A 12,461-nucleotide genomic window follows, 5' to 3' on the forward strand; every position below is an offset into this window, starting at 1 on the left:
TAACTTTTTATCTTCCTGAGGGCAGACAACTTAATCTAGTTATATTCTCAGTTATTTTAGGTTCTGTTTCCATTTTGGTTTTGGTCATCATTTGGGGTTTTAAAACCGTCAATACAATATTCACTCTCCTTTCTATCTAGGGCCAGTTTGAAGATCCAAGGATTTAATAGGGCCATGGCATATGTGAGAGAGATACTGGGTCCCGGGACATGGCTTCATGATGGAGTACACAGAATGTGCCTTGCTTCCATCGGTTCTTGACTGTGGGCATATCTGCGGAAGCCACTGAGATAACAAGACAGTCTTTGGCCCCTGCACACTGCATTCTCCTTGCTCTAACAATGAGGTTGAAAGTTACCCAAATCTCTCAGCTACTTCTGAAGGTATGAATTTTTTCCTTATCTTTTCTCTAAAGATACAGAAGATTGCATTAAAGGGGTTATCTCACACGTTCCTTGCGTAGACATGTATTATAATCTCTAAGAGCTCTAAACAAAAATGGTTTCGTTACACTTTCCTGGAAGATCTAGAATTTCCACCCATTACTACCACGTGAGAGGTGGCCCTGAGAAATATTCACTAGCATTGAATGCTCTTGCTGTCCTTTGCAGACTGCCTTCTATTCCAGCATAGACAAATATTACCCCCTCTCTCAGAGGGATGTAGAGGTGATGTTGGTACAGTTAGACAATGGCAAGCCATCCAATTAGGGTGAAGCATAGAATGGATGTGGGAAAGCAGTAGGATCAGGCAGGGAGATCAGATAGGGATGAAAATATGGAGAGCCTTGGATGAATTCGGGAGTCGTAGACATTATAGAATAAGAGAGGGAGATACATGAGAGCTATAATTAAGGACGAATCAGCTATCATAGTATGAATCTCTGTGAACTATTTTTGCAACACACTTGAGACGACAATATCTAGATAAGAAAATCGCATGATCAAAAAAACCCTAAAACAATAAATTTGCTTTCTGGAATTTAATAAAACCAGAAGCCATATATGTTTGAACAAAGTAAAACATATGATTGTTTTAAGTATATGAGACTAGGAAGCCTAAGAATATGGAAGATAATTATCTGTAGAACTGGTTATCCATGATGATTTGAGAAACTAAACTAGTGGATTGTTATCAAATTGCATGGAATTCTCCAAAAACAAGCCTCCAGGATATACTGCTTTTTCTTTCCTTCACTACCATCATCCAAGGGAATAAAAGGCGCTTGTCTTTAGTCTGCTTGAGTCCCGTTTACCATCTCTGTAATGAATTATTAGCATATGAAGTCATTAATTTATAATTTGCTTTCCTAGTATATGAAGATCTTCAGGGTGCAGCTACCAAAAGATGGAGTACAGAATGAGTACGGGGGAAAGAGTGATGAACTTCACATGGAGTCATTTAGGGGGACACTAGGTAAGCCTGAACTTTGAGGGAAAAGCATTCTACAACAAAGGGAACAGAATGTGCAAAGCAGGAGGTATGAAAATTGCTAGAGCATAAAGTATGAGAGTGCAGGGAGCTTTAATCACAATCACCAGATGCTTTTAAAATTGAATATGGGGATGAGCCCAAGAACCAGCTTTTAACTAAGCTTGCCAGGTGATTCTGATGCAAACTAAGGTTTAAGAAACTACCACTATACAAAACAAATAGTGAGCTCTTGAAAGCCATTAAGGAGGAGAACTTCACTCTTGGAGGCCTATCGTGATTGGATTCACGATCTGTTTGGAAAAGAGGCTGGTAGGAGGGAATAACTTGGGAAAGGTAAGGGAGGGCCAGGACGCCTAGAGCCTGCCCTCTCTCGCTGCCATTTGTTCTTCCAGGATCATTTCGGTTTTTAAATTTTTTTTTTAACGTTTATTTATTTTGAGACAGAGAAAGACAGAGCGTCAATAGAGGAGGCGCAGAGAGAGAGGGAGACGCAGAATCTGAAACAGGTTCCAGGCTCTGGGCTGTCAGCACAGAGCCCGACGCGGGGCACGAACCCACGGACCGCGAAATCATGACCTGAGCCGAAGTTGGCCGCTTAACCGACTGAGCCACCCAGGCGCCCCAGGATCATTTCAGCTTTAACAAGGCCTTTTCTGACCCCATCCCACTTTCCTCAAAGGTCCAACACTACTCCATTTACACTTCCATACAATCTTTTCACATGTGTGTGCAGAAGTTTTGTTTTCCTCACTCCATTTCTATACTTCCAGTTCCTTAAAAGCTTGGTCATTTTTTTATGTCCCACGACCAACATGGGGCTTGAACTCACAACCCTGAGATCAAGAGCCGCATGCTCTATGCATTGAGCCAGCCAGGTGCCCGGAAGCTTGGCCATATTTTGAGGGAACACGTGTGTACCTTCTGACGTAAGCCTGTGTTTTGGGGGTCAGAATGAAAAAAATATTGAAGGCGTTATTTGGACGTCAGTACGGAGATTTATTTTTATTTTTTGAGTTGGTGCCAACCGTATACAATGAAGACATTTTCAGACCATCTTTATATATTAAGTCCTTGAAGAACCATTTTTATTCATTTGAAAAGCAAATCACTTACTTTAAAAATTGATTTCACCTTTCATCGTTTTCACTGGCGAAATCCTTAAAAAAATTTCTGACTTGCAAGAGAACCTCCCCCCCCCACCCCCTTATTCTTCAGGCTCCATCATTCATCATAGAGAAGAGTAAATTCAGGTGGCAAATCCATGCTGCCTCCACATATCTTTTTTACACAACATTTCTGCTTTTGTAAAATTCTTACCTTGTTAGCTCCTCACAATCTGTACTTCGACATCCTTTGACCCTCCCACCATACTTACTCCTCCCACAGGACCCCCGTCTTCAGCAGTAAAACGAGTTTTCTCCGAAGCAGTTACTTAATTAACGGCGTTGAGTACACACGGTGGAGCTCCGCCCCATAGGAGGAGCTATCACAGGCGGACCGAATTAGTCGGTCTGTCTTTCACAAACGATCCCTTAATCTTTTCAGGGGAGCGAAACACACACAAAGGCCCAATCAGAAGCCGCGGCTCTAGGAGCTCGGGGGGCGGGGCTGGGCAAGCGCCCTCCCACCTCCCAGCCTCCCGCCGAGGCCGTCGGAGCCTCGCGGGCTTGGGCAGGCCCCGCCCCCCGGCCAGGCGCTGCGGCTATTGGGCGGCGCCTTCCTCGTTGTCGCCTCAGTTGCTGGGAGAGGGAGGGCGAGGGCGGGGCCTGAGATGGGCCAGGGGCCCAGAGAGAAAGGCGGGGAGACGAGGGCGGGCTGGGCGGTTTCGACGAGCGCCGCGGCGGTTGGCGAAGCGGACGGGGCGCAGCCTTCCCGGTGCGAGGAACGGTTCCCGCTGACAGATCCCCTTCTTCCGGCCGCGCCACCCGGGAGGCGGATCCCCGGGGCCTGAGGAGCCTTTCTCGGCCCGGCCCGCTCTCCCTCCCTCTCCCGCGGGTCACCCGAACGGCCTGTGAGGAGGAGGAGGAGGAGGTCGTCGGGGGCGGCGGTCGGCGGAGACCGCGCTCCGCCTTCCCCGGCAGCGGCGGCGGCGGCGGCGGCGGGGGCAGGACAATGGAGGTGGCTGTGGAGAAGGCGGCGACGGCGGCCGCGGCGGCTTCGGCGGCGGCCGCCGGGGGGCCCTCGGCGGCGCCAAGCGGGGAGAATGAGGCCGAGAGTCGGCAGGGCCCCGACTCGGAGCGCGGAGGCGAGGCGGCCCGGCTCAACCTGTTGGACACTTGCGCCGTGTGCCACCAGAACATCCAGAGCCGGGCGCCCAAGCTGCTGCCCTGCCTGCACTCCTTCTGCCAGCGCTGCCTACCCGCGCCCCAGCGCTACCTCATGCTGCCCGCGCCCATGCTGGGCTCGGCCGAGACCCCGCCGCCCGTCCCCGCCCCCGGCTCGCCGGTCAGCGGCTCCTCGCCGTTCGCCACCCAAGGTGAGAGCCGGCCGGGGACGCCGGGGAGCCCGGGGAGGGGCTCCGGGAGGCGAGCGCCCTTGTGCGGCGCGACCCGCTGTCATGTCGCCGCCGCCCGGGGTGCGCGGCGGGGGAGGGGCGAGGAGGAGGGTCTGTGTTGGCGGCGGTGACATGGAGGGCCCGCGCGCTCTGCGGCGTGCCGCGCGCCCCGCGAGCAACTTCCACGGGCTCTGAGGACTTGGCGGCGCCGCCGCTGCTCCTCCTGCTGCTCAGCATTCTCCTCCAGGGTTGGGTGGCCCGTGCGACCCGCACTTTTGAAAACCTCCGTTGGAGTCGGCTGTAGCGTGTATCTCGGATTCTTTGCCGACTGCATCTAGTTAACTGCTACCCTCTGCCTCCCCGGAGCTTTGTCCGGGTCCATATGATCCTAATCATCTCGTATATACCCACGTTATTTGAGCTGGAGGGGGAAGGGAGGGATGAAGATGAAGTGATGGGGACTTTCTCCGGTGATTGATTACAGATCGGATGCCGTCTATTTTCTATCTTGCATGTTTCAGGTTCTTTACCTTAACGAGTCCCCGATTTTCTACCTTCAGCTAGGGACAAAGGAACCCAAAGAGACGGTATTTTGTTGTCTTTCTCATTCGAAGATTTTATTTTGAGACGGTAAAGGGTAAGGAGAAATAGAACAGAGTGATTTGGGGTGCAGAATTTTCTCGTATTTTGTAGAGAGCAGCTGGAAATGTTGAAGTTACTGTTCTCTTTGTGGTGTTTGTTACTGTATAATGAGACTTTTGACAGGTAGTTCCTATTGCTAGCGTTAACAGGTTTGAAACATTTAAAGTTAGTTAAAGTAAGCATAGTAATCATTTCTAGTGGAATGCTTGAGGATTTTAAATTTTAATATTGCAAATATTGGAGCATCTTTTAAAAATAAAGTAACTGGAAAAGGGGAGTCATTCCTTTTTAATATATACTTCCTTTTTAGAGGCTCTAGTTGATTTAATTTGAGATAAATTGGTGATTAGGTAATTGAGCCGGTCAAGGGGTATATGAAATTGATGCCATAAATAGATTGTAGTGTTAGACTTCTCATTTGAGTATATGTTAGGAACAGTATCCAGTGTTAAGGGAGACAATTTTCCACGGGTCTCTAAGTTTCTGCAGGTCTTGCCAGGAAGGTACTGACTGCCCTTTGTTTCTGTTTTTTAAAAGATGTTTGTATAAGGAACAGCCTTGGAAGATAGAGATAGTGTCTTCCATCAGAGCAAAGAGCAGGCATGCGTATGGTCCAGTATAATAAATGTCTACTGGGGTAAAAGGCAGGCGAGCTTATTGCCTGTGATAAAAGACTGGTGTTCTCTAAGCTTAGGTTTCCTCTTGTGTAACACAACCCATTGCCTATGCAGGTGTCAGCTGGCCATTTTCGCCTTGCCTGGTGGGAACTGGGGTTCTGGGAACCAGTGCAAAAGTGTTGGTGCTTTGCTTTATGTTATTGTAACTAACAAACTGCCCCTTATCTCTCACTCCTGAGTCTTTGCGTCTTCAACCCTGGTAAGCTAGCTTGCAAAGTCTGAGATCTTTCACACTTGTTTTCTCTGATGTGACTCACCTGTTGGAAATTTAGTACAGGTGAAACTTAAGTCTTAGTTTTTAGATACATTTTATAGTTTCTTTTATTTATATTTTAAGCGGTTAAACAGGCTAGTAGTCAGGATCTGAATTTTGCATAATTCTAGAATTAAGATTTATCATGTGCCCGGCAGTGACATTTAGGTCAGAATGAATGAGAACATGGATAAGACAAGCTCTGAAAATCAACTCTGAGACAAATTTGCAATTCCACATTTCTTAAAATGTTCTTTTTAATTCTAACCTCTAAATATATTTTATCTTGGTGTTTGTAAGCAATAGTTCAAGAAAGCATTTAAGATTGGAAGGCAATGTTTCTGTTTTTATACCAAGAAAGAAAAAGTCTCTATCAAATGACACTTTTAAATACACTCTAAAAAAAGAGGGTTATCTTCAGTAAATTAAAAATACTATCTATCCTGAATCTTAATGACTTATGTTCTCCCTTTCTTTCTCATTGCAAACTTATTCTAATACTAGCTGAAGTAAAACTTTAGCCAGTACGTTTCATAACTAAATAAATAGGGTTCATTTGATCATCTCTGTTCTTTATTCTCCTAATGAACGTGTCGGTACAGTCTTGAGGGTCAAACTGTAATACCTACAGGAGCTAAGCCAGGTATCTGGGTAAAATAATAGGGAATGGTGGAGAGTGAACGAGAAGGCGAACAAACTCAGCCTCAGCAGATGGTCATGTAAGAGAGGGCAGGGCCAGTATGGAAGGACATTTATGTATATATTTTAATGAGAAGTCTGAAGCCTGGAAATTATGTGTAACCTTTCGCTAGTATTAGATATTGGCAAGTGAATAAAATATATATTGCACACAAGCCCATTGTGTAGGCCAAATAAAACAAGTTTTGTTGAGGCCACAATTATGTTGCAGTTAAACTCTTCCCTTTTAGATTTAGATAGTGGTTTTCAAATTTTAGCTCTACTAGAATCGCTGAGTAAAATTTTATTTTTTACTTTTTTAAATAAAATTTTAAATGTTTTGTTTATTTTTGAGAGAATGCAAGTGGGGAAGGGGCAGAAAGAGGGGTGGAGGATCTGAAGCACCAACAGCATCTAGCCTTAATGTGTGGCTTGAACTCATGAACCACAAGATCATGACGTAGGCCAAAGTTGGAAGGTCAACCCACTGAGCCACCCAGGCGCCCCTCACTGGTTAAAAATTTACATTAAAAATTTAGATTTCTAGGCCCATCCCCCCAGAGTGCCCAATTTGGCATAGTTTTAGAATTCTAGAGTATAATATTAAACCTTAGTGCTTCTTTAGCTCAAGCAGTATGATATTCTGAAATAAAATTGATCATAAGAGGATTCTTAAGGAAATTAAGACTAAAGTTCAAGGTGTAGAGTGATAGGTTTCAACATTATCAGACCTAATTTTTCTATTAAATACTTTTTGGTGCTCCCCGTTATCCTAAACGAGATTCATGGAAAATAAATCCTAAGATATTTTTTATGAAAAAGAAATAAAGCTAATTTATAACAACAAAAAGTATTATAATGTATAAATGTTCAGACACAATTAAACTAGCTACCAAGCCGCCGTTGAGAACATGGGTCAAAACTGTCCTTTTGTAAGGCTGCCAGTTGGAAGGAATGAGGATGAGTGGCCACATGCTAAAGTTGGATGACTCCCTCAGGTGTGACTGTCATTTTCTTAGTGTGCAGTTATATCCAGGAAAGAGGGAAGAGCTTAGAAAACAGTTTTTCTTTAGGTACATTACAGGTACATGAAGTCAGAAGACACACTAATCCCGAAGAGATGTTACAACATGGTGTAATATTTTGTGGTGGTGATGTAGTCAGCAAGCGTAGCAAACTCTAAGCTATTTTTACAAGAATACTGAGCATACTTTTGAAAGGGATCACATTATTTGACCAAGGAGAGTAAAATAAAAGAATCCATCAGTTTTCCTAGACTTCTTTTCTAATAGGTCGTCTAAGAGATACATAACTGTCAATTCTAGGATCTGGTTTCTTTGAGTTCTTGGTGAGAGAAGTATAAATCACCTTGTGAGTACAAGACACAATGACAAAGAATTAATAGTATTTAGCACTGATCCATATTGTCCACCAGTTTTATTATACAATATTATATTCAATATTCACCTATTAATGGAAATTATACTATTGGTTTCAATTTGGGGCTATTATGAATAAAATTGTTATAAATATCTGTAGACAAGTCTTTATGTGGATGTGTTTTCATTTCCTTGGGTAAATACTTATAATTGGAATTTCTTGTTTGCATCATAAACGTATATTTACACTGGTTGTACTGTTTTGCATTCCCTCCAGCAACGTATAAGAGTTCCAGTTGGTTCACATCGTTGCCAATTTGAGTGTTGTTAGTCTTTAATTTTAGTCATTTTAGTATGTGCGAAGGGTTGTCTCATGGTTTTAATTTTCATTTCCCCAATGAATAATGATGAGCATCTTTCCTATGCTTATTGATTATTACAACTTTTTGGTAAAATTTCAGTTTGTCTTTTGCAGATTTTTAAAATTAGGTAATTGGATATATTATTGAAAAGTATATGTTCTTTTTTTAATGTTTATTTTTTCCTGGAGGGGAGTGTGGGGGGAGGACAGTGTGGGGTGTGGGGTGATGGACAGAGAGGAGGGGAGAGATGTTCTCAAGCAGGCTCTATGCTTAGCACTGAGCCCAATGCAAGGCTTGATCTCATGACCCTGAGATCATGACCTGAGCCAAAATCAAGAGTCAAACACTTAACTGACTGAGCCACTCAGGCGCCCCAGAAAACTATTCTTTATATATATTCTGTATCCTGGTCCTTTGTTAAATATGTGTATTACACATATTTTCTTTCACGCCTATAGCTTGCCTGTTCATTTTCTTAATGGTATTTTTTGAAGAGCTGAAGTTTGAAATTTTGATTTAAGTATGATTTATCAATTTTTTTCTTTTATGATTAGTGATTTTTGTGTTCTAATACTTCTGTGCCTACCCTAAATTTACTAAGATTTTATACCGTCTTTTGGTAGTTTTAGTTTTTATATTTAGAGCTATAATCTATTTTGAGCAATTTTTGTATGAGGTAAGGGTTGAGGTTCATGTTTTCAACCATATGTTAAAGCACCATTTACTGAAAAGAGTCCTTTTCCCATTATGTCACTTGGGCATTTTTGTAAAAAATCAGTTGAACATAGTATGGTTCTATTTCTATATTCTTTTCTGTTCTATTGATCTATCCATTCGGTACTAACAGTGGTTTTTTTTTTATTACTGTAGCTTTAAAATTTTTTTTTTAATGTTTATTTTTGAGACAGAGAGAGACAGATCATGAGCAGGGGAGGGGCAGAGAGAGAGTGAGACAAAGAATCTGAAGCAGTCTCCAGGCTCCAAGCCATCAGCACAGAACCTGATGAGGCCCGAACTCACAATCCATGAGATCGTGACCTGAGCTGAAGTCGAACGCTTAACCGACTGAGCCACTCAGGCGCCCCGATTATTACTGTAGCTTTCAAAGCAAATTTGGAATTGGGCAGTTTTGTTCCTTTTCAAAATTGTTTGGCTCTTTGAAGTCATTTGCATTTCTTCATAAATTTTAGAGGCAGCTTGTTAATTTCTACATAAAGCCTGCTATGATTTTGATTAGAATTGCATTAAGTCCAGATACTACTTTGGGGAGAATGATCTAACAATATTGACAGTTCCTATCTATAAACATGTTTTATCTCCCATTTATTTAGATCTTTAGTTTCTCTGAGTACTATTTTCTCATAGTAAGCTTGCACAATATTTGTGAAGTTTATTCCAAAAAATTTTATGATAATGTTGTTTAATGATCATGGTGTTTTTGAAAATATCATTTCTAGGGGTGCCTGGGTGGGTCAGTCGGTTAAGCTCAGGTCATGATTTCATGGCATATGGGTTTGAGCCCCGAGTCAGGCTTTTTGTGCACAGAGCCCACTTCAGATCCTCTGTCTCCCTCTCTCTCTACCCCTCGGCTGCTCACATTCTCTGTCCTCTCTCAAAAAATAAACATTAAAAAAATTTTTTTTTAATATTTCTAATGGTTGCTAGTCTAAATATAATTGACTTTTGTATATTGATTGTATCCCATTATCTAGCTAACTTCAATTAAATCTAGTAGTTTCTTTATAAATTCTTTAAGATTTTCTGTGTAGACTGCCTTTGTTTACAGGTAGTTTTACTTCTTTCCGTTCCTAATAATTGGTCATTTTCTTCCCTTATTGCAATATTGAATAGATGTTTAATTTCACTATTAAATGAAAGATAACATCCTTGCCTTATTCCTGATCTTAGGAGGACAACATTAGTTGTTCACAATTAATATGTTAGATCTATTACCTTTTTACAGATACTCGTTATCAAAATTCAGAAGATTCCTTCTGTTCCTAGAGTGCTGAGGGTTTAATCATGAGTGGATGATGAATTTTGTCAATTGAATTTTCTGTATCTATTAGAATGATAGTGTGGGTTTTCTTTTTTCTGTTAATGTGGTGAATTATGTTGATTTTCAGATGTTAAACATATTGTTGGGATATGCACTGCTTGGTCATGATGTATTATCCTTTTGGTGTACTTCTGGATTTGGTTTGCTAATATTTTAAGGACATTTTTATGTTGATGAGGAAGCTTTCTTGTATCTTTATCTGATTTGGGTATCAAGGTAATACTGACCTCAATGTATAAGTGTTCCATCTCATTTTCTGAAAGAGGTTTTGTAAAATTAGTATTTAAATATTTGACAGAATTCAGTGAATCCATATGGGCTTGGAGTTTTCTTCATGAGAAGGTTTTTGATTAGGAATTCAGTGTCTTTAATTGATACAGGGCTATTCAGATTTTATATTTCTTCATGAATCCATTTTGGTAAATTGAAGAAAATTTTCTGTTTCATCTAACTGCTACATTTTTGGCATATATTTGGTCACAGTATTCCCTTATCATTTTAATGTTTTCAGAGGCTGAGTGCTGTCCCCTATTTTGCTTCTGTTAGTAATATTTACTCTTTTTCTTGCTTGCTAGTCACTAAGGGCTTATCACCTAACTTTTGGCTTTAATTTTATTTCTTGTTTGTCTCTGCTTTAAAGGTATTATTTTCTATGTGTTAGCCACCTCAAACAAAGTTTGCATTGTGTTTTTATTAACATTCTATTAAAATATTTTAAAATTTCTCTTGTGGGGGCGCCTGGGTGGCTCAGTTGGTTGCACATCCGACTTCAGCTCAGGTCATGATGTCGCGGTTTGTGAGTTTGAGCCCGGCGTGGGGCTCTGTGCTGACAGCTTAGAGCCTGGAGCCTGTTTAAGATTCTGTGGGTCTCTCTGCCTTCCCCTGCTTGCACTGTGTCTCTCTCAAAATAAACATTAAAAACATTTTTTTAAATTTCTCTTGTGATTTCTTCTGTGACTGATGGGTTGCTTAGAAATGTATTAATTTGGGGCTCCTGGGTGGCTCAGTTGGTTAAGCGTCTGACCTAGGCCCAGGTCATGATCTCTCAGTTCTTTGGTTTGGGTTCAGTTTGGGTCCTACATGTCAGGACCTGACAGGTCAGAGATTGGACCCTGCTTGGGATTTTGTGTCTCCCTCTCTCTCTGCCCCTCCCCTACTTGTGCTCTGTCTCCTTCTCTCAAAAATGAATAAGTGTTAAAAAAAAAAAAAAAAAAAAGAAAAATGTGTTAATTTAAAGGTAAATGGGATTTTCTGGGTAGCTTATTCCATTGTAGTAAAAAAAAAATTCTCTGTTAAGACTTAAATCTTTTGAAGTTATTGAGACCTTTTATGTCCTAATGTATTCTCTGTCTTGGTGAATGTTCCATGCGTATTTGAAAAGAACTTAAATTCTATCTACAGTTGTTGGGTGTAGTGTTCAGTAAATGTCAGTTAGGTCAAGTTGGTTGATAGTGTTGTAAAAATCTATATTTGTATTGGGTGTGGTTTTTTTATTGTTGTCTACTTGATCATCAGTTATGGAGAGAAGAATGTTAAAATCTCATAATTGTTGATTTATCTTTTTATTCCTTTAATCCTGGTTAGTGTTTGCTACAGGTATTTTGAATCTTTATCTTACTGATGAATTGCTTGCCCTTTTTTAACACTGAAATGTTATCTCACACTACTTTTTGGTGAAGTTTGCATTGTCTTATATTAATACAGTTGCACCAGTTTTTTTTTTAATCTCTATTTGCGTAGTATATTTTCCCATTCTTTTACTTTTAACCTTTATATTTAAATTATGTCTCTTGTAGATAGTATATAGCTGTGTCTTTTTTTTTTCTTAATCCAACCTGTAAATTTTTGCTTTTAATTTGACCATTTACATTTTAAGTAATTATTAGTATGGCTGAGTTAAGACTACTTTTTAAAAATTGGTTTTCTCTTTGATCTTGTTGGGTCTCTAGTATCTTTGCTTTTCTCAATCCCTTAGCAACTACTCTCTGGTAAGTTTCCCAAAGTCTTGTTGTGCACATGCCTGGTAGCCTTCAGCCAAGGACTTGGGAGAAACCCTACAGAGACTCCTGGCATCCTTACTTTTTGCAGCTCTCTTCCTCCAGTGTTTAATTTGTTCCACAGCCCCACATTCTCCTCTGGCTCTTAGCTGTGTTCTACTTATACTCTAGCTCCCTGCACTGTGGTTGGTAAAGAGTCCCCAGGCAGAGAATCAAGACATTTTCGAGGCTCACCTCCTGAATTTCCTTTTTTTCAGGGATCACAGTCTTTACTTGCTTATTGTCTAATGCCTGAAGACAAGTTGCTTCCTATATTCTTCCCAGTTACATAACATTTTTTCCTAGCAGGCAAACTTGTCTTGGTATTGGTTACTCTGTCCTGGTGGAAAGTGGATGTCAAAATACCGTTTTTTAGTTTTTTTTATGTTTATTTTTGAGAGAGAGTGTGAGTAGGGGAGGGACAGAGAGAAAGGGGGACAGAGGATC

General features: G+C 41.2%; 1 protein-coding gene across 2 annotated transcripts in view; it reads left to right on the forward strand.

Annotated features, from left to right (window-relative positions):
* The first annotated feature begins 3,246 nt into the window (after positions 1 to 3,246).
* Positions 3,247 to 12,461, forward strand: part of TRIM24 (tripartite motif containing 24) — a 131,449-nt gene continuing 122,234 nt past the window's right edge. For both annotated transcript variants that reach the window (XM_030308518.1, XM_030308519.1), the window contains exon 1: positions 3,247 to 3,910. In XM_030308518.1, coding sequence (XP_030164378.1) covers positions 3,547 to 3,910 — 364 coding nt within the window. In that variant the 5' untranslated portion in view covers positions 3,247 to 3,546. The remainder of the gene's footprint in view (positions 3,911 to 12,461) is intronic.

The sequence above is a fragment of the Lynx canadensis genome, chromosome A2, assembly GCF_007474595.2.
Source record: "Lynx canadensis isolate LIC74 chromosome A2, mLynCan4.pri.v2, whole genome shotgun sequence".
In the NCBI taxonomy this organism is placed as follows: Eukaryota; Metazoa; Chordata; class Mammalia; order Carnivora; family Felidae; genus Lynx; species Lynx canadensis.